Genomic DNA, 22,652 nt, shown 5'->3' on the forward strand with positions numbered 1-22,652 from the left:
GACTTGCCCACTGTCCAGGATCTGGGCTGTGCAGTCTTAGTCCATGTATTAATCCATTAATTAGTTTGAGAAAACATACTGTTCTCATTGTTTAGTAAAGTCATACTGCCCAAGGCAGTGCTGTTCAAACCAGCTATGATGACAGACCAGTTTTTCCCTGAAATGACAAAGATTGAGACTCCTATGAAAGATAGATAAACATGAGTAAGGGGGAAAAGATACAAAATACCAGTCCCAGTGTTTTATTACAAGAGACAGCAGTTGTGAGTTGACTTGAGTTGCTGTGTAAAAGTGTGGGAGAGTGGGAACCTCACCAGGGGCAGCAGTGAATGTTTGCCAGCCACACTGAGCAGTGCCATCTGAGGACCATGATAAATGGTGACAAGCCACCATGACAAGTTCACCTTTGGTAGGGTGAGCAAAGTGGTAAAAATTTTCCAGTGTCTTTCTCTAAGAAATTCCAATGGAAATAATAATTGGAAAGGGCAAATGGAAGCTCTTTGTACAAAGTTTGAAGGAGAGCTGTGTGTTATGTACCCAGCCAGCTCCAGGAAAGACAGTGCTGGTCTTCCCATCTCTGGGGGGGCTACTGGTGTTGGGCAGACCTTAAAGAAACAGTAAATACTTGAGTTACATTTGTGACAAGTGCTGAGTGCCGTGAAGGCAGAACAATGGTGATAGACAGCTAAAGAGTGACACAGTTGGTAATGGCTTCCTTGGGGTAGGGTGGATATGCAGAAAGTTGAAGTTCACACAAGAGGATAGGGCAGAGCTGGGCAGAGGGGGCTGGGAGGGTGGGCTGTTGCAGGTATAGGGGACAGCAGGCTCCCAGCACAGAGAAGGAGCTTGACAGTTCACGGGCAGATGGATGAGTGCCTGAGAAGTGTGATACAGCCGGGAGAGTTCATTTAGGGCTGGAGGGGCCTTAGAAGTGCCTCTAGTGTGAATGCTCATCTGTGGTTCAAGTTTCCTATAATGGCCTCACCAAGTGTCTGAGCATCTCTGACCCAGCTTCTCTAGTGATGCCAGCTCATTTTCCCTGGCCCTTTGAAAACTCTTTGAGCCCTTGAGTTGAACTCTGTCTCCCTGGAACTTTTATCTGTCAATCCTGTTCTTACCCACTCCCTGGGACCACACAGTGCTCCACTAATCCAGCCTGCTCAAGACAGACAGCTCTTGAGATCTTTGGAGACCACCATCTCTCCACCAGGTGTGTCTTCTGGCTGAGTATGTCTGCTGCTTCAGCCCTGACTTACGGGATATGATTTCAGGTTCCTAGGCCATCTGTCAGTCACTCCACTTCCTTTCCTGTCTTCTACAGAAGTCATCCAAATTTGCTGAATAGGCTAGAAGACCCTATTGGGAGCTCAAGCCTGATGATGGGGAGATGGTTTTAATCAAGTAATCACAAAAATAAATGTGTAATTAAATTGAGGTAGCTGTGATCATACCATACCAGCCAGGTATGACTTAAGTCAAATCCCTTATGATTATACAGTGGAGGTTACGAATAGTTTCAAGGGATTAGATCTGGTAGATAGAGTGCCTAAAGAACTATGGACAGAGGTTCATGCCATTGTACAGAAATCAGTGACCAAAATCATCCAAAAGAAAAAGAAATGCAAGAAGGCAAAGTGGTTGTCTGAGGAGGCTTTACAAATAGCCGAGAAAAGAAGAGATGTGAAAGGCAAGGGAGACAGGGAAGGATATACCAACTGAATGCAGAGTTCCACAGAATAGCAGGGAGAGATAAGAAAGGCTTCCTAAATGAACAGTGCAAAGAAATAGAGGAAAACAATAGAATGGGAAAGGCTAGAGATCTCTTCAAGAAAATTGGAAATATCGAGGGAACATTCTATGCAAAGATGGGCACAGTAAAGGCCAGGAATGGCAAGAATCGAACAGAAGCAGAAGAGATTATGAAGAAGTAGGAAGAATACACAGAAAAAACCTACACAAAAAAGGTCTTAATGACCTGAATAATCACAATGGTGTGGTCACTCACCTAGAGCCACATACCCTGGAGTGTGAAGTCAAGTGTGCCTTAGGAAACATTACTATGAACAAAGCTAGTGAAAGTGATGAAATTCCATCTGAGCTATTTAAAATCCTAAAAGATGATGCTGTGAAAGTGCTGCACTCAATATTTGTGCAGCAAATTTGGAAAACTCAACAGTGGCCACAGGACTGGAAAAGGTCAGTTTTCATTCCAGTCCCAAAGAAAGACAGGGCCAAAGAATATTCAAACTCCCATACAGTTATGCTCATTTCATACTACCAAGGTTATACTCAAAATCCTTCAAGCTGGGCTTCAGCAGTACTTGAACCAAGCACTTCCAGTTCTAGTAGCTGAGTTTAAAAAAGGCAGAGGAACCATAGATCAAATTGCCAACATTCATTGGGTCATAGAAAAAGCAAGGGAATTCCAGAAAAATATCTACTTCTGCTTCATTGACTACACTGAATCCTTTGACTGTGTGGATCACAACAAACTGGAAAATTCTTAAAGGGACAGGAGTACCAGACTGTCTTACCTATCTCTTGAGAAACCTGTATGCATGTCAAGTAGCAACAGTTAGATCCTTACATGGAAGAACTGGCTGGTTCAAAATTGGGAAAGGAGTACAACAAGGCTGTATATTGTCACCCTGCTTATTTAACTTCTGTGCAGAGTACATCATGCGAAATGTCGGGCAGGATGAATCACAAGCTGGGATCAAGATTGCCAGGAGAAATATCAACAACCTCAGATGTGCAGATGATACCACTCTAATGGCAGAAAGTGAAGAGGAACTAAATTGCCTCTTGCTGAAGGTAAAAGAGGCTTGAAACTCAACATTCAAAAAACTAAGATCATGGCATCCTGTCCCATTACTTCATGACAAATAGAAGGGGAAAAAAGTTGAAACAGTGACAGATTTTATTTTCTTGGGCTCCAAAATCACTGTGGATGGTGACTGCAGCCATGAAATTAAAAAGATGCTTGCTTCTTGGAAGGAAAGCTATGATAAACCTAGAGTGCATTTGAAAAAGCAGGGACATTACTTTGCCAACAAAGGTCCATATAGTCAAAGCTATAGTTTTTCCAGTAGTCATGTATGAATGTGAGAGTTGGAACATAAAGAAAGCTGAGTGCTAAAGAATTGATACTTTTGGATTGTGGTGCTGGAGAGGACTCTTGAGAGTCACTCCTTGGACTGCAAGGAGATCAAACCAGTCAATCCTAAGGAAATCAACCCTGAATATTCATTGGAAGGACTGATGCTGAAGCTGAAGCCCCAGTACTTTGGCCACCTGGTGCTACGGGCTGACTCACTGGAAAAGACTCTGATGCTAGCAAAGATGGAATGCACAACGAAGAGGGGGTGGCAGAGGATAAGATTAGATAGTATCACCAACTCAATGGACATGAATCTGAGCAAACTCAGGGAGATAGTGAAGGACTGAGGAGCCTGTTGTGCTATAGTCCATAGTCCATGGGGTCTCAAAGAGTCAGACATAACTTAGCAACTGAACAACAATAATAATAACTGTGACAGAGGAGTATTGTTTTCTGAAACTCTGAAAGGCTGATCTCATTTGGAGGGTTAAGGGAAAATTCTCGAAGAGTTTGAAGGCGAAGGGCATAAGCCTCTAGGTAGAGAAACCAGCATATGCAAAGGCCCTGTGGCCGTTCATGGTTTCTTATCAAGGAGCATGACATTGCCACTATTCTGTACTTGTTTTGGTATTACCGTGATCTAAGATCTCAGTAGGCTTTCCCAACCAACCTGGACATTTTTCTCTCTCCGACTTCTAACTTCTCTTGACTTCTTTTTGTTGAAGGCATCATCGCAATTCTTACATCTGTACTCAGACTTTAGGATTGATACTTTCCATTTTACCCAGTCTTCTTATTAGAATCCTTACCAAGATTGTAGGCGAGAGTTTTCCTTAATGAAATATTTATCTGATCTTGTCTATTTCTTGCTCAGAAATCTGCAAAGAGTTCATATAATCTCCTGATGTAATCCCTCTGATAGAGTCACCTCAGTTTGTTTTTCCAGCCTCATATCCTATATGCATTGCATCTCATGCTCTGGCTGAACGGAATAACCTTGTATTCCGTGAATGGCTCGCCTCCTACCTGGAGCAACTTCCTCTCTAACTTGTCTCTACCTGTTCCTGCAGAAATATTTTCTTTCCTTTAAAGACCACTTCAGGCTGCTGCCACCTCCCAGGAGCCTTTGCTGATGCCTTTCCCACATATGATCTCTCTCCACCAGCCCCTTGTAAGTCTTGTGACACTTTCCACACTGTGGCCTTGAATTATAATCATGTGTACAAGTCCTATCTCTATTTGCTTCTTCCCCACTAGAATTAAAGCTTCTGAAGTCCTCTTGTCCCCTTGAGCCTTGATAGCCAGTAAACAAATGCTTGCCGCTTTGACAAGGTGGGGGATGAGCCCAGGATTGTGTAAGGCCCTATGATTCATCCTTTTCCAAGGGAGAATGCAGTTTGCATTTTAGAGACATGCAATACTGATTTATAAGCGGTTGCTCTCACTGTGTTTCCAAACCCTCAAGGCGAAATTTAATTGTTGCGTTTTGTCGGCTTAATTTGAACTTACTTTGAGTTTTAGGAAATTTATTCCCTGAACTCTGTGGAGCTCACTGATAAAAAAGAAACCTGAAGTTTAGACAGATTGACATCTTTGTTATACTTTGTGCCTCCCTCCCCTCAAGATATTTTTTTCCTGGCCCAAGGGCACCGCTTTCCTCCCCACAAATACTTGGGGCTGAGGCCCACTCGCCTCGTACAGTAACATCTAGAGGTCAGTTGTAACTCACACTAATAATAGTTTGACTCAAGATTCCAGCTAAGTTCCAAGTTCCCTCACCCTGTGTTTTAATGCTAGACGTGTAATTGAGAAATCTTCCACCCACTTGTTTAGTGTTTAAATAAACCTTTTAAACTACCTTTTTGGAGTTGGAGCCTAATGGGAAGAGAAAATCTAAACTACATTTGGGGTAAAATTGCCTCTTAAGAAAATATATTTTGCAGCATTGGAAAAGGCCATCCAGCTTCTAGCTGAGAAAACGTTTTTGTGGCCAGTCTCCTCTCCCTCCTCTCCATTCCTGATCTTGCTTCTGATCCCTATGCTGACCATGTCTAGATTCCACACTTGGTTTATTTAGTGGATTTGGAAATCAATTCAGCACCCCCCTTTTACTTATTATGATATTTGGGTGGTTTTTTTGGTCTATTAAGTGCATAAAGGAACATGCTTATTTTTGTGCTCCCTTTTAAAATATGAGGATAGCTATGTATTCAGCTAAATAAGGGGAAAAAGTCTCCCATCTTAATAGTTTAACGTCCTCTCTTTGTATTTTGTTACTAAAGCCCTCCATTGTTGTAGAAATGCTGTCTTCAAGTGGGGTGAGGACTGCACCTTGATCTGCATGTTTGCTGTTTGGGGGGATGCTCAGAGGCCAAACTGAGAAAATCCTGTAAAAGAAGTAAAGGATTTAACAGATGTTATAAGTTAGGCATCAGTTCAGTTCAGTTTAGTTTAGTCACTTAGTCGTGTCCGACTCTTTGTGACCCCAAGAATCATAGCACGCCAGGCCTCCCTGTCCATCAACAACTCCCGGAGTTCACTCAGACTCGCATCCATCAAGTCAGTGATGCCATCCAGCCATCTCATCCTCTGTCATCCCCTTCTTCTCCTGCCCTCAGTCCCTCCCAGCATCAAAGTCTTTTCCAATGAGTCAACTCTTCGCATGAGGTGGCCAAAGTACTGAAGTTTCAGCTTTAGCATCATTCCTTCCAAAGAAATCCCAGGGTTGATCTCCTTCAGAATGGACTGGTTGGATCTCCTTGCAGTCCAAGTGACTCTACAGACCCTAAAAAAATTATTAAAGGTAGAGCTTTTTAGATTGACAAAGGAAGATTTTTATCATTAGTAGATGAATTATATACCTGAGGACTTCCCCCCCACTGAATCTTAGAATAATATGGCTCTGATTTTCTTGTGAGTCCATATCCCAACAGTCCCAGCTGCCACCTTCACTCTACTAGTTCTTGAGGCTGAGAGCATCTTCCAAAATCATAACTTAACATTATTCTCATCTGTCTTAGAATGAGCTAGATGCCACAGCCCTCAGCCCTCAGGCCTCCTTCATGAAGCACATGGATTATGCCTGGTGTTCCCTTTTTGTGTAGGGAAGGTGTCTCCATCCTGGTGGGCCCCACAATCCCTCTTGAGGAGAGAGTGTCAAAGGTAGTAGTGACTTGGAAGCGAAGGTAGAGGTTAGAGCCCCACTTCTGTGATTGGCTGACTCCTCCTTTGTATGAGCTGAGTTGGACCTGTTATGCATGCTCTCTTGTCCTGCTGTCCCTCCTCGGTAAATAATAAGGGATGGCGAGCTGCCTCCTGTGACGTGGGAACCAAAAGTTGACTCTATATTCTGCTTCCTACTTTCCTGCGAGTGCTTTCCCACATGACATCATTTCCCCCACACCTCAGCAGTCACATTTACAGGGAATGTTTTGTCACAGCACGCTGTGAAAATAGGGAAATGCAACTCAGATAACTTCTTTATGGTCTCCACATCTCACCAGTGACTAAACCGAAACTCTGGCCTGGGTCCCCTCACTTCCTAAGCTTCTCTGTATGCTCTTCAGCACCCAGACTCAGGAACCAGCTTGTCGCACATGGCCCACGGCAACTTCTGCCGCAGCTGATGTCTGAGGGGGTCTCACATCCACCAGGTTGTGCTGATGGGGTGGCCTGTGGATTTCACCGTTACTGTTCTCATTGCCTCTTGTTCTGCTCTTCATCAGCTCTGTGTCTCTGGGGCTGCCTCTCCCCTTAGAGAAACCACCTCCTAGGCACATTTGGTGTAAGTTTTTTGGGAAGGTTGGCTGGCAGAGCCCAAGTGGACTACCCACCTTTCTGTAGCTCACTTTCCTTACTGGAGCAGTCTTTCATGCCTCGATTCATAAGTGATTAGGTAACAATTAATGAGTTGAGACATTTGGTTTCTTCTACTGAGCACCAGCTGTATGCTCGCTGGTGCAGTCATCCCACCTGTCCCCAGGGGACTCGGGAATGAGACAGATATAACTGTGGGCAGTCGTCCTCAGCATGGTACTGATTTATGTTGAATCAGGGCACTGGGAAAGGACTCATGGCACCTGGGGAGTCGAGGCAAGCTGTGAGAGTGGGGAGGAGACGTGCACGAAGGGGAGGCAGTGCTATTCTAGGCAGGAGGGAAGAGTTTGTGCACTACGTGGAAATGTGACAGTGTGCGATATTTTAGGGGAATGGCCTGTTGTGCCACACGGCTAGGAATTTAAGCTACAAGATGCTCACATGAACTGAGGCTCATAGGCACTCAATTGTGAAGGCTTGGTGAGCCATAAAAAGTGAGTGAAGGTTTTGATCTGATCATATATATATATATATTTTTATATCTATTAATACAGCAAGAAATTCTCACTCAGGAGGGCCAAGTCCACAGGTACCAGGGTCTTGGCCACAGCCTTCATTGCTGGGGTCCCTGGTTCCTCATTACTGCGTGCTGGATCCTGCCTACTTCCAGCAAACCCACAACTCTAACACTGACCACGGAACACAGTGTAGTTTTATGAACAGGGCCAGTCTGCTAGGGAAAGAACCTGCTTCCCGGAAACACGGTGCCATTTCCTAGTTCGCAGTACCTGCAGGGACTCGGCGTGCCTCCATCTCTGCTGTGTGTCCCAGGAGTAAAGAGTCCCTGGTTCCAAAAGAGTTCAGTTTCATTAAGGTTTTAAATCTGCGACGTCCAGTGGGCTTTATTCTGTTCAGTTCTGCCATCAGGTTTCAGAATTAGATCCTGATCTGCAAGTGCTTGATTCAGACAGCCGGGTCTGGGGACTCGGCTCTCCGAGGCTCTGGGGTGTAGGTAGATGGCCCCTAACCAGGCCCCATCACTCGAGGCTCCTCCTTTCTACCCCACATTTGGCCACAATGCTTCCTCTAAACCTCCTCCACTTGTCTTTGTCTGCGCTGTCTCCCCACCTAGCCTTTTAGGGTTTATGGGTATCCTGGTTGTCCTGGCCTCGCCATCACCACGTGCTTTTCTGGCTCCCACCCCGCGCCTTCCTCCCTTTCTGCATTCCTGGCTGTCACGCTTGTCCTCTGGTCAAGACAAGAGCCCTGGATTCAACATCGCCTCACTTTCCTCTTTTTAAGTCACGGGTATTTAGTGTCGATGCTGTCATTTCCCGAAGGCCCCTGCAGGTGTCAAGCACAGTGTTAAGTGTTTTGCACTTTTGCAGCTGCTGGCCCTTTTTTTTCCCTTACTACCACCCCTGCGGCTCTTATGTTTCATTATTATTTCTATCTTGTCTATCAGGAAACAGATACGTAATAGGCTGCAGGTAGTTAAGCCCCTTAGGAAGACCATAGTCAGTGAGGCTGTGAACTGGGGCCCCTGAAGCTCACGTCCCTTTAAATCCAGGGTCTGGGCTCTCAACCTGGCTATGGACCCAGCCTACAGTGGTCAGGAGTCCTCCTTTTCCCTTTTTCTTTCTTTTTCAAGATTTATTTGTTTGTTGTTGGCTGTGCTAGATTATCGTTGGTGTGTGTGGGCCTTCTTCAGTTGTGGCGAGTAGGGGCTACTGTCTAGTTTCCTTGTTCAGGCTTCTCGTTGCAGTGGTTTTTCTTGTTGCCGAGCACAGCCTCGAGGTGTCTGTGCTCAGGTAGTTGGGGCTCACAGGCTTGGTTGTGCTGTGGCATATAGGTTCTTCCTGTGTCCCCTGCATCAGCAGGTGGATTCTTTGCCACCGAGCCACCAGGAAAGCCCCTCCCCTTTTTCTTGAATAAACAAATCCAAGTTGTTTTTTTTTAATTTTATTTTTAATTGGAGGGTAATTACAATATCGTGTTGGTTTCTGCCATCAGTTCAGTTTAGTTCAGTTCAGTCGCTCAGTTGTGTCCAACTCTTTGCGACCCCATGAATCGCAGCATGCCAGGCCTCCCTGTCCATCACCAGCTCCCGGAGTTCACTCAGATTGACGTTTCTGCCATAGGTCCCCTCCATTTTGAGCCTCCCTCCCATGAATCCAAGCATTAAAAATAGAGGCACATGTATAGGAAAGTACACAAATCATGTGTGTATAGCCCAGTGACTTTGCACAAAGAACACCCGAGAAACCTTATCTATGCCTCTTCCAGTCTCAAGGGGAGCCACCACCCCAACTTCTAATACCAGAGGTAAATCCTGCCTGTGTGTGAACTTCTATAAATGCCGTCATGCCATATGCATTCTTTTGTGGCTGGTCTCTTTCTAAATTCAGGCATGAGAAGTATTTATAAATGTACACTATCCATTTATAAATACCCCCTCCTAGTTGATCTTACTTTTCCTAGTTTCTCAGTCAGTAAAGAGGCAAAGTTTACTTCTGGGACCTCCTCAACATTGTTAGGATGTGCCATTGAAGTGGGCTTTCTCAAAGACACTCATGTTCTTCCTGGAGGTGAATAACAGATTCCAAGCTGTTTCATTTGCTTCCCTGGTTTTTCCTTTCTGTTGTTCCCTCTGTGACCCGCACCTGCCCTGTGCCTCATTGGGATCTGTTCATTTGATTAAGCTCTCCAGCACAGCGGGCAGCGCCAGCTTCCTCTGAGGCCCCCTGTGACTGATGTATTAACATCCGTATGGGTTTCCCCTGGGATGGACGAATGTTCACAGCTTCTGGCAGCAGTTCTCTGCACTGTGAATCAATTTTAAAACTGCCTAAGTATGATGATCACAGACCTCCTGTGTGGTTTAAAGAAGAGGACACCTGGGAGAGAGGTGGGTGTCTTCCAAAGACAAGCATACAGCTCTCCGTCTGTACTTCGTGCATCTGTTTTAATCTGGAACATTTAACTCTATAATAAGCAGAGTTCCAGGGGAAGCAGATAAAATTTCCTTCCCCTAAAAATCCAGAATTGCTAAAATGGCACCTGATAGAAACTGCCTACCTGGAAGTGCCCACCTTGATTTATGGCAAAAAGAAAAGCTAACCCTCACATCTGCTGTAATTCTTTAGAAATTACAGAAAGCTCTAAGAAGCAAGTTTTCTCCCCATGTTGACCATCGTTCATTTGTTATCTTCAGACCTAGATTGTGGTGCCTGGTATCTGGGTCACATAAGTTGGAATGTGGATAGACTTCAACCCCAGTTCTTGTGGTCTTATCTTCAAGGGCAGTAATACAATGCTTTTTGATTCCAACTCCAAATACCATGTAATAAATGGTATGCTGCTGCTAAGTCACTTCAGTCGTGTCCGGGACTCTGTGCGACCCCATAGACAGCAGCCCACCAGGCTCCCCTGTCCCAGGGGAGAGGTGTTCTCCCAGCAAGAACACTGGAGTGGGTTGCCATTTCCTTCTCCAGTGCGTGAAAGTGAAAAGTGAAAGTGAAGTTGCTCAGTCCTGTCTGACTCTTAGCAACCCCATAGACTGCAACCTACCAGGCTCCTCCGTCAATGGGATTTTCCAGGCAAGAGTACTGGAGTGGGGTGCCATTGCCTTCTCCAGAATAAATGGCATAGGTTCAGTTAATTCTAATGTGCATGTATCGAAACATCATGTGGACTTGATAAGGACTAACAACACCAAAGGATACTATGGGCTAAAAAATAGAAGATTTAATAATAAAAAAGAAACAGACTAACTGATGTAGAGAACAAGCTATATCAGTGGGGAGAGGAAAGCGGGGAGGGACAAATGGGGTAGGGAATTAAGAGACACAAACTATTTTGTCTAAATAAGCTACGAGGATATATTGTACAACACAGGGAATATAGCCAATATTTTACAATAACTATAAATGGAGTATAACCTTTAAAAGTTGTGAATCAATATGTTATATGCCTGTAACTTACATAATGCTGTACATCAATTATATTTCAATTAAAAAATACAGATTTAGTGGTCTAGTGACAAGTGCCTTGATCTATAATTGTTTTATTTGCATATTTATTTCCTATGACATTCTGCATAGTTCCCATCATGTGTATTCTGTCTTTCAAATTAAGGGTAACGTTAAGGATTTGGGCCAAATAGCCATTTAATATTAGTTATTGGAACCAGTTTGCCAGGAGATAATGTATCTAAGATTCCTTTTGCCTTTTCGTACTCTAAGATTCTTAGAGCCTAAAGCAACTGACAAACAACTCATCTCAAGCATTCTTATCAAAAATGAAAGAACCATAAAGAAGAGAAATTCTTTTATTAGAAAATATGTTCCTGTTGGTTGCAAACTAGTAGATGTCCATCAGCAGATGAATGGATAAGAGTGCGTTTATCTTCTGTATGCAAGTTTTCTCAGTTGATTTGTGACATGCAATCATAGAATTATGTCTTTGCAAACTGTTATGAGTTATGCATTAAGAATGAAAATTTCTTTCATAGATATCAGATATTTTATTTTCAAGCTAAGGAAGTTAATGTGGGTTTTATGTGCAAGCAGGTAGAAACCTGATATCTTGTATCAGTTTTCAGTTTTGTGCATGCTTAGTTATTTTTCAAACTTTGAGTTAGCATTAAAATGAAATTTTAAGTTCTATATTTAATACCCATAGTCTTTAGAATCTGTTAAGGGACTTCAAGGTGCCAGTGATAAGTTCCAGAAGGAGCCCAGACTTACCCTAGAGGATTATGGGAAGGAGAAAACCCTACGTACTTCATTTGTTGTTTATGTGTGCAGACTTAAAGAGGTTTAATGTTGCACTTCTAGATTACCAAGTGATGCTTTGAGTAAGAAGAAAGTGAAAGCAGTGGGCTTCAAAGTGCCTAGTTCAGATATGGGTGGGAAATATTATCACTCCTATTTCTTCCATCCCCTACAGGGTCTTTTCTTTGTAGAGATTTTATAGTATCTGTAATATTAGTGCTTGGAGTTTAAGTAATTAAATTGTTAAAGAAAAAATAAGCTTTAGGATTTTGGTTTAGAAACAAGTGTACACTGGGATTAGGTTTGTCTGTATTTAACAGGGAAGAAAATAGCCAAAAGAACATAGAAGTTCATTTCTCTCTCCCATAAAAGATACTGGCTGTCAGCCCAGGGCAGGTATCACAGCCCCATAGTGTCCCCAGGGTTTGTGCATCCTATCATTTTGTTTTGTGCCCCTCAGCAATTGATTTCCATCTTCAAAGTCATGTTGTGACGCAAAAAAGGCTACGGAAGCTCCAGTCATCATGCTCATAGTTCAGTTAGCGGAAAAGAGGGAAAGAAGAGAGAAGGCACACTCCCTTCCCTCTTTTTAAATTCTTTTTCTTTCTTTTTTTTTAATTAATAAACATGTTTTTAGAACAATTTTAGGCTAACAGCAAAATTGTATGGAAAGTACAGACAGTTTCCATATCCCCCAGATTCCCTTTCTTTTAGGTTATGAACTAAGTGCCACCCAGCAGCTTCTGCCTACATCTCATCAGACAGAACATGGGTGTACCTGGCCAGAGCAAAGCTGAGAGGAGTCATCTTTTACTGGGAGCTTTGCTACCTTTGATAAACTGTGCTTTGTGGCCAAAGTAAACAGGGAGGTAGTTGAGGAGGAAACTTGAAGTCTTTATCACAGAATCATTTAACTTAAGACATTCTCTTTTATTATTTTATGTCAATTATGCAGAAGAGAGTTTTAAGTCCAAACATTAAACTGGTACATTTAGAAAGCTGTTTTTGTTTGTTGATTTTGAAGTATACTGTACCATGTGTAATTATTACGAGCTTGTAAGGGCTTCATCTTAAGCATCAAAAATAATTATTTTAAATTGTACTAAGAAATCATGCAATTATGCTAGGTACATAGAAGGAGGAATTTATGGTAATTTGCAAGTACATTTAGTGTTCTTTTGAAGGAATTTTTTTATGAAATAAAGCAGTACAATTTAAAAATCTTTATAAAAATTTTAAATATTATTCAATATATATATTTTCTATACCCTAGTCTTTGGCTGTTATTTATTTCATTTGTTCCATCAATAAACACTTAAACTTTCAAAAGGAAAGCAGAGCAAGAATCTTTCTTTTGTCTTTCTCATAGAAGTATACTGTGGTAATGTTAATTGCTTTATGATAAATATTTCTTCTGTCTTCTCTCATGTTCTTCTCCCTAATCATCCCATCTCCAAAAGAGCATACTCCTTCCACGTTACCGCAGATGGTCAGATGCAGCCCGTCCCCTTCCCCCCAGATGCCCTCATCGGCCCTGGCATCCCCCGACATGCTCGCCAGATCAACACCCTGAGCCATGGGGAGGTGGTGTGCGCGGTGACCATCAGCAACCCCACGCGACACGTATACACGGGTGGGAAGGGCTGTGTCAAGGTCTGGGACATCAGCCACCCCGGCAACAAGAGCCCCGTCTCTCAGCTCGACTGTCTGGTGAGTGAGAAGGAACCGGTGCACCAGGGTAATTTCCCCCTGGAGACTCAATAAGGAAATCGCTGTCGGGGCCTGGGTTTTATTCCCATTATGAGGAAATGGAAGCCCATTCTGTTTCCTGTGTTAGCCATTTAGCTCTCCCCACCCTCTCCCCTCAGCGTGAAGGTTTCATTTGTTGCTGTTTCAGTGGTTAAATCCCAGAGTTGATGGATTTCTCTTAAAAAAATATTTCAACGGTAGTTTACAGAAGCTGTTCTTGTTTGAATGTGTGTTCAGAAGGGGGTGTCCCGTTTAATGGATGGAGCGCAGCTAGGCCTGGACTCTGAGCTCTGGACTCCACTCCACTTTTAATTTCCCTGCAGCCTTTGGATAAATATTGAAGAGTAAACATTTGATAACGTGACATAGGACCATTCTGAACAGGGGCTGTGTTTTCAGGGGGATCTGACTGAGTTTTATGACCTTAACTTCAGGAAAGAGTTAATAGATCACACTGCACGAAATCAGGGCAGCCGTCAGCAGAATGGAGGCAGTGGGGTGGGAGGGAGTGCTCCCTTCAAGCACCTATGCCACCTCCCCACCCCCACTCCCACAGTACGAGAATACCATGTTGCATTTTTAGGGATCATAGAACATGTTGGGACATGTCCTTTACAGAGTACCCATGTACAGTACCCATTCACAGACCATGTACCATTGGCCTTGAGCAGACTATAGGCTACCTGTGGTCCTTGACCCACAGCCTGCCTGGCACACAGCAAGGATTCTGGAGAGGGTGTTTTCAAAAAGAAGACAGACTGTGGTTTTGAGATGACAAGGATCTTTGGGATAGTCCTTGATTTATTTTTGTAATCAAATAACTTAAACATATATCTGTTAATGAAACTTAAACATGAGGAAACATACTTAAACACAACTTAACATTCTGTGGTAGTGAGAGAGTTTTGTAGCACTCATTTCTTTGAAATCACACTGGTTACAGTTTCTCTCCTCTTTGAACAATAGGCCATGGTTCAAGCACAGTAAACACTTTGGCTGTTTCTGGTGGGGATGCGGTTACTTCTTTGTTGGTGGTGGTGGAGGCGGGGGGATCATTTTAGGTTTCACCTTCCTTTCTGATGTGTTGGTTTTGATGGGTAGATGCCTTCTTTTGTTAATTTCCTTGGCCTCTGGATTGAGAGGCTTGAATATGACAGCAGCCAGGTTACAGCTGGAGAAAGCAGCCGTGTTAAATTCCCAGACAAGGATCCATCTGGCTAATGAAGACACGGTACAAGCCTTAGGCAGAGAGATTCAGAGTAATGAAAACCAAAACCCAGGCAGCAAGTCTGCATTTTCCAAATAGTAAATAACAGGGTAAAACCCAGGCAGCAAGTCTGCATTTTCCAAATAGTAAATAACAGGGTAATGAGGTCAAAGATTTCTAAACTAGCTTTGGAAAGTGGTCTTTTTCATAGAGAAGTACATGTACACCCACCTTCCATGTACTGATGGTCTGAGTTTCATCTCTTCAGCAGGAAACTAGGCAGCAGTGAGAGTTATGTGTGAGCCTTTGCATGCACTGAGCAGTCCTCTGAGGTTGCTTTGTTTACTACTCCGAAGGAGCCAGTGGCCATCAGACCCGGATCTTTGCTATAGAATGCTTGCTTTGCTAGTGTCCGTGAAATACCACTTTTTAAGTCAACAACCGGGATAGCCGTTAGAGAACATGGCATTGTTACTGCTTGGTCATGCATTATAACAATTGAATTATGTTTATTTCACAGAACAGGGATAACTACATCCGTTCCTGCAAATTGCTCCCTGATGGCTGCACTCTCATAGTGGGAGGGGAAGCTAGTACCCTGTCCATCTGGGACCTGGCGGCTCCCACCCCGCGCATCAAGGCAGAGCTGACGTCCTCGGCCCCCGCCTGCTACGCCCTGGCCATCAGCCCGGACTCCAAGGTCTGCTTCTCCTGCTGCAGCGACGGCAACATCGCTGTGTGGGACCTGCACAACCAGACGCTGGTGAGGTGAGCGGGGGTGGTTTCCTAAGTTGGGGTTCCTTGGGTCAGAAAGGCCCCTCCCCCCATTTCTCCTACTTCTCTGCCTGTCCCCAGGTTCTCAGCCCACACAGGCCAGGCTTGGAACTGGGTGTCAGGACCGTGTCGCTGCCCTCAGGGGCTTACACTCTTGCTGCCGTGCTTGGGTGTCACCCAGACTTTATATTTACCTCCATAATGTTCCTATTCTTCATGCCAGATTTGTTTAAAAAACATCCCTGGCCTTTGCCAAGGGGCAGAATACCATGGATTAGATGGAGGTACAAAAGGTCCTCAACGCTAGATGTTTTTGGCTTTGCCTGGAACCTCATACGTGCAAACAGGAACCAACTGATACAGGATAACAGAAAATCAACAAAAGAACATTAGAAGAGATTCCACGAATTTAACCCACAAAATCGTTTTAAAGTAGCAGTGTTTCTCAATAACTAAATAAGCCGTGTCCAGGGGTCATTTCCCCCAGGAACAAGCCTAGCTGCCTGGAATCTGCCACCTTTGTGTCCTTCCTCGGCTCTGGCCAGCTCCCTCCCTCTGGCCAAGTTGATGCTCGTGTCTGGGATGTTAGAGAAAAGCCTTTTGAAAAGGAAGCCCTGGACTTCTCTGGTGGTCTAGTGGTTAAGAGTCTGACTGCCATTGCAGGGAACATGGGTCCGATCCCTGGTCTGGGAAGATCCCACACGCCATGGGGCAGCTAATACGCCCATGCACCACAACTGCCTATCCTGTGCTCCGCAACAAGAGAAGCCACCACAGTGAGAAGCCCATGCACCACAGCTAGGGAGTAGCCCCCCACTCACCCCCCAAAAAAATGAATAAATAAATAAAGGAAGCACTGATTAAACATCTAAGGCAGATTGGGCCTGTGTTTGCCCTCTCATGTCACAGTTCATCTTCACTTAGAAACACTGCATGTGGTACATTTTTAGACTCATAGGTTACTTAGCAGAACTCCCTCCATGCTTCCAGGCCAAGAGCTGGAGGGAAGGAAGAGAGCATGGAACTCTTTAGAGCAGCTCACTCTTCAGCCTTTTCTGTAGAAATCTACCAAGTCTTATCACACCAGGCTCTGTCCCTGCATGTGGGTGACAGTCTGCAGTTATTTTATTTTATTTTTGTCACTCTCTGGGCAACTCAGAATGAGCAAAGTGAACAACTGGAGCCAGAGCCAATAGCCACTTCAAACTTCTAGCCTAGTGATTGTTGGTTATTTTTTCTTTGTTTTCTGCCTTTTTTTTTTTACTTAATAAATACACTTTCAACATATTCATTTGAAGCGCTTTTCAAGTATTCATCTGTTTAACCCCTGTCACTTGTGCACTGTTTTATCCTGATGTTATCATGGAGGCGCTGCAAAGGGGTTTGGTCACCTTGCCTTCTCGTGTGCTCTGAACTCCTGCTCTGTGCCAGCCCCTGGGGAGTAACTACCTGTTGGACATGATGGAGTCATGCCTCACACGTCTCTCTGTTTGGACTGGCAACACACAGCTAGTGGCCACCCTGTGTGACAGGGCAGTGCAGAGTCTGTTGAATATCTGTGTATCTCTGTGACCCAGCATGTTCTGAACAGCCCTAAAAGCTGCTTTCTAGGAGCCTTAGTGCAGAGCTGAGATAGGTAGATGGAGGGATGGAGAAATGAGCACCCACTACATGCTTGGGTCCCCAGAGAAACAGTTGTTCTCAAGGAGTCCAGGTATTTCATGAGTTTCAGAGGTAAGAAAAATTCAGAGGCTGAAATGAAAAGGAGGTCCTTGGGTTTCACAAGCTTTTTGAAGATGGAAAAGCAGCACTTTGGAAAGGTGGGGTAGGACTGCTATAGGCCTAGAGGACCAGCGGGGACAAAGACGCAGGCTGGGACTTTGAGGGACAGAGTTGGGGTGCATGGGGGAGAAGATCATGGTGGAAGTTCTGAGTAGTTTTCAGAAGAGAGACTTTGAAAGTACTGCTTTGTATCTTGTCTCAGAATTCAGGGCAGCAGTGGAGCTCACATCCTCTCCTCCATGCCCTTTACATTCCAAGCACAGCTTTAAAGTGTGAAGCTCTGTGGGAATAGTAAGTTAACAGGAAGAAGAGGCAGTGGAAACTTTGCTCTGAGTGTTGAGTTCCCAAGCAGTTCTCTCATGGATTCTGCCTGGTTTGCCATTGTGATCGAGCCTTGGAATACCTCTCTCCTATTCTAGTCACTCCCCTGCCTGCTCCCTCTTGGTCTGCAAAACCAGGCCCATGACCCCCCACACCATCAGCCCTGTGGTGGGTTACATCACCCTCCCTTCAGCAAGCCCCACCTGAGGCCTGGCAGAACATCTGTGCTCAGCAAACCCCTGTTGGTTGGTCATTCTTGGTGGTGATTCATTGTGTGTGTGTGTGTGTGTGTGTGTATGTGTTTTAAGTATAGTTGATTTATACTGTTGTGCTAATTTCTGCTGTACAGAAATACATATATACATTCTTTTTCTATATTCTTTTCCATTATGGTTTATCTCAGAAGATTAGATGAAGTTCCCTGTGCTACAGAGTATGACCTTGTTGTTTATTCACTCTAAATGTAACATTTTCATCTACTAACCCCAAACTCCCAGTCCATCCCTCTCCCTCCACCCCATCCTATCCTTGGCAATCACAAGTGTGTTCTCTGGGTCTTTGGTGGTGGTTATTACTGAGGCACGAGATTCCCCTTCAAAAGAACAAAGGCCTTGTGCTGGGATTCCAGGAGGACCATGCCCAGGGGTCAGTCAGCAATCAGCTCCCTCTGCCCTGTGCGTCTGAGTCAGGAGGCTGGCATGCCCCTTTGTCTCCAGGAGTCCAGATTTCCTAACGCAGGGCTTTTTCTAATAGAGAACGAGAGGTTGAGTCAATACATGAGCTCATGCTTTGCTGGCACGAAGGGCATCTTGGTGTTACTCACTCATGGAAATGGGTGTGCTCCTGGGCCCCGAGTCCGTGATGTGGTGATACAGGCCTTTGCGGTTACAGGCAAGGCCTGCCTCTTTCTGTAAGGAATACACTTGGGATTCTGTGTTTGTCTTTTTTTTTCCCCTTTTCACACTTAAACACTTTTCCAGACCTGGGAGGAATTTCACCTTCCAGCAGATTTGTAAGAATAGCTCTTGGAGCGTATTTAACTTCTCCTGTGTGGTGACCTAAAACAGCATTCCATTTCTTCAGCACTTGGATCATGAAAAAAGGAAAAGAAAATCTGCAGGTGCCGTTTCCTCTCCTCCTCGAGGGAAGAAGGTTGGTTTGATCTTGCACATCAGCAGACACTGAGGAGATGACACACGCCCGGCGAGTCCAAAACTAACAACACAACAGTGTTTACCTTGAGCTCTGGCAGGAAATCATTATTCAATCTGGTTTGTTTTATCAGGCAATTCCAGGGCCACACGGACGGGGCCAGCTGTATTGACATTTCTAACGATGGCACCAAGCTCTGGACGGGCGGCTTGGACAACACAGTCCGGTCCTGGGACCTGCGCGAGGGGCGGCAGCTGCAGCAGCACGACTTCACCTCCCAGGTGCGCGCTCGGCCCTCCCCGGGACCCACACGGTGCTCCGTGTGTGGCGCCCTCCCCAACCCTCGCCCCCAGGAGAGTGGGATCTAGACAAACAGACCGGACTTTTCATCTGAGACACACACACACACACACACACACACACACAGACACACACACACACACACACCCACCCAAATCACCCTGAAACACTTAGGCTGGCTTTTAAAATGCTGTAGGTTAAGACTTGTTAGTTGTTTTGTTTATCGGTGAATTCATTGCAGGAATTTGTGCCGTGAAGAACGTACAGGGTCTGATGTGTTGTCCATCTCCTCACCATCTGATGTAGGGGTGAGAGATGATTTGATTCTCATATAAATAGACCTTTAAAAATATGCAGGGATGTCACAAGTAGTAGAGAAAAATCACAACAGCTCTACAAGTTAATTCATTTCACTTACATCAGGGAGCTTAAAAAATACAGTGGTATCTCAGTGGATGCCTGTTTTATTAGTCATCCCTTAGAAACTGGAGTCATGGCTGACTAGATTTATGGAGTTTTGGAATGATGGGAAAATGGCAACTTTGATTGTGCGTTGTGGAGATTATTTAGATGTCAAGTGTCTGAATCTAGGCCTGTTTGGGGAAAGACAGTGCGCGCCATGTTAAGTGTTTTCTGATGGTGGAATTGTTTTGTTTTGTCATGACTTATTTACTTTTTATTTTGGAAATAAAAATAATTCGACTCAGAAAAATAGGACAGAAATGGAAAGCAACTAGACATTCAACTAAATTTCATGTCCCTGTCAAAATTTTGTTGAGTTCCTTATAGTCTTCCCTGTTCCTTTCCAGCCCTGTTTCCATTATGGTTAGGATTCTATTTTCGGTCTGCCTTTTTTTATATTAAAAAAAAAACTTCTTATGAAAAATTTCAAATATATATGAGAACAGAGAATGTTCAAGCATATATGAAAGCACAGAGAATTATATGATAAACTCCATATGCCCATCACCCAACTTCAGTTCCTAACACATAATCCTTCTCATCTGTCGTCCCTGCCCCCAAACACTGGATTATGTTTATTAAAGTAAATCCCAGACATTGTATCATTTCATCCATAAGTATTTCAGTTAGTATCTATAAAAGACAGGCTTTCAAGAATCCACGTGCAATACAGGAGACGTGGAGTTCGATCCCTGGGTCATTAAGATACCCTGGAGGAGGAAATGGCAACCCACTCCAGTATTCTTCCCTGAAAAATCTCATGAATAGAGAAACCTGGAGGGCTGTTGTCCATGGGGTTGCAAGAGTTGGTTATGACTTAGTGACTAAACCACCACCACTAACTGTAAAAGACAACCTTTTCAGACAACACACATGAATACCTTTATTACTTCCTGAGAATTTATTTCTTGATTTTATCACCCATGGAGTAAGTGTTGTTTTTCTTTCTCTCAATTTGTTTCTTAAAGGTCTTTAACACTTGACTTATCTGAGTTGGGTTGCTTGTCCTGTAGACTTTGCCACAGCCTGCGCTTTACTTATTACGTCCTCCTGTTCTTGCTAGTTTTCCCCTTTGTTGTCTGTTCACTTCCCAGGTCTATATGGGCAAACTACTCAATGAGCCTCTCTGCTTCTTGTAGATATTCTCTCTTGGGTATTGCCCAACTGGAGAGTGGCTGGCCGTGGGCATGGAGAGCAGCAACGTGGAAGTCCTCCACGTGAACAAACCTGACAAGTACCAGCTACATCTCCACGAGAGCTGTGTGCTGTCCCTAAAATTCGCTTATTGTGGTGAGTTCCACTGAAAGGAAACCGGAGGACGCCGGTGGCCAAAATGGAAAATACTTCTAAAAAAATACAGTGGAGATCATATCTGGAAAAAATGTTGTTCTCTGAGCAGCTGGATGCAATCATTCTATTGTCTTAAAATTGTCTCTCAGAGCATAGTGATGTCTGTTTCGGTCTGTTTCCCTAATTTGAGAAAAGTCAGCAGGCGATAAAATTGCCTAATACAAGGTTTGGATGCATGTTTGTTTTTAGTGAAGAGAATCAGAAGTGTGGGTGGAGGGCAGTTAGGTACCACTCTGAGGGGGATGGGTGGGAGTTTGTAGGAGAATAGGGCAGGAGTAGAGGAGGTCGTTGTGGACTGACCAGGATGAGGAGCCCATGGTGAGAGAAGGGAGCATTTCGGGGCACCCAGACCATTACACTCTGCAGTGAGGAAAATGAGGAGAGAAGTTCATGGGGAATACTTATTCATGAGATGAAGGATGGATTAATAGCTATCACATTACTGACCACATTCTATGTGCCATATATCCTATCTGCCATTTAACTTAGATTCCTCATTCAATCCTTTCAAGTCCCATTTATCATAAGGAGACTAACAGAAAATAGCTTCATTGATTGACAGAGGACCCACTGTGTGCTGGGTGTGAAGCTACTTGTCATGTATCCAGTGGCTCATGGGACTGGCATGGTCCCTGCCACCACTTTGATTAAACCCAAGATCACAGATGGTTCACAATGGAGTCCATATTTAAAACCTGCCCTCTCTACTTATGTCACACCCTTGGGCATGATAGCTTATAATTAAACAATGCTCTGAGTTTGATTAAGTTCAGGTAGCTAATATATACCAGGAATTTTGATCTTATTACCTGTTCCTTTGCTAATTCTAGGTAAATGGTTTGTGAGTACTGGAAAAGATAACCTCCTCAATGCTTGGAGGACCCCCTATGGAGCTAGTATATTCCAGGTAAGTCAGTGCTCCTCGCCTAGAATGGCAACAGTTGGACTACAGTGTTCCTGATGATGCTGGAAGTGAAGGTACCTTGGAGGGACAGGGCCTGGAGCATCTCTATTCCACACCAAACACATGTCCATTGTTTTCTCTTCCAGTCCAAAGAGTCCTCATCTGTGCTCAGCTGTGACATCTCTGTGGATGACAAATACATTGTCACTGGCTCAGGGGACAAGAAGGCTACAGTCTATGAAGTCATCTACTGAAAACATTATGTGGTTTAATGTTTATAGTTGAATTGGGCCAAAATGTTTTGAATTTGTAGAAATAGAAAAGTCGTAACTTTAAAAACACAAAAACCTGTTTCCAAGCCTTGACACAAAACTACTTTGCGTCTACAAAGAGGAGGCAACAAGCACATCAAGAGAAGGTGACCTATCTACCTAGACCAAATGGAGCACCGAGGCAACGTGGACAGAGGGGTGAGGGTTGCAGGCTCCAGGAACGGAGCCTGCCAGCCCAGGCAGAGTTCATCTTTTTCTTTCTGTGAGGTCTGCCGAGATTACCTTTCTGTTCCTTGTGGTTTCCCTCCTATCTGTCCTTGGTAGATCAGTGGTGTCTCCAATGAACTCGTTTCCTGGTTTTGCATCTTGTGAAATGTTTTTTTTGTATTTTTGTTGAAGGTTAAACATTTGTATAAATTGTAAATATATTTGGTTTATTACAGTAAAGGCTTTAGTACCAATAAGTGGTTTTTCCTTCTCCTCCATTATTGTTTTTAATCATTGGTGTGGGTTCTATAAGCGAAGTTCAGAAATTTGTAGAGGAAGTTTTAAAATGTGCTTCTCGTTTTATAAATATATTTGGTCTCAGACTCCTGGTGCACTAGGACCTAATTCCCTCTTCTGAGTTAATCAGGAAGTCAAGAGGAAGAATAATAAGTAACCAAAGGTTTATTAATGATGATTTTAT

At 44.0% G+C, this 22,652-nt stretch overlaps 1 protein-coding gene across 3 annotated transcripts in view; it reads left to right on the top strand.

Moving 5' to 3' along the window:
- LOC101110740 (transducin-like enhancer protein 1) overlaps positions 1-22,428 on the top strand; it is a 92,015-nt gene extending 69,587 nt beyond the window's left edge. For all 3 annotated transcript variants that reach the window (XM_027964466.3, XM_027964467.3, XM_060410904.1), the window contains 6 exons: positions 13,152-13,401; positions 15,168-15,415; positions 18,810-18,957; positions 20,578-20,728; positions 21,619-21,695; positions 21,839-22,428. In XM_027964466.3, coding sequence (XP_027820267.1) covers positions 13,152-13,401; positions 15,168-15,415; positions 18,810-18,957; positions 20,578-20,728; positions 21,619-21,695; positions 21,839-21,946 — 982 coding nt within the window. In that variant the 3' untranslated portion in view covers positions 21,947-22,428. The remainder of the gene's footprint in view (positions 1-13,151; positions 13,402-15,167; positions 15,416-18,809; positions 18,958-20,577; positions 20,729-21,618; positions 21,696-21,838) is intronic.
- Positions 22,429-22,652: the final 224 nt, after the last annotated feature.

The sequence above is a fragment of the Ovis aries genome, chromosome 2 (assembly GCF_016772045.2).
Source record: "Ovis aries strain OAR_USU_Benz2616 breed Rambouillet chromosome 2, ARS-UI_Ramb_v3.0, whole genome shotgun sequence".
Lineage (NCBI taxonomy): Eukaryota > Metazoa > Chordata > Mammalia > Artiodactyla > Bovidae > Ovis > Ovis aries.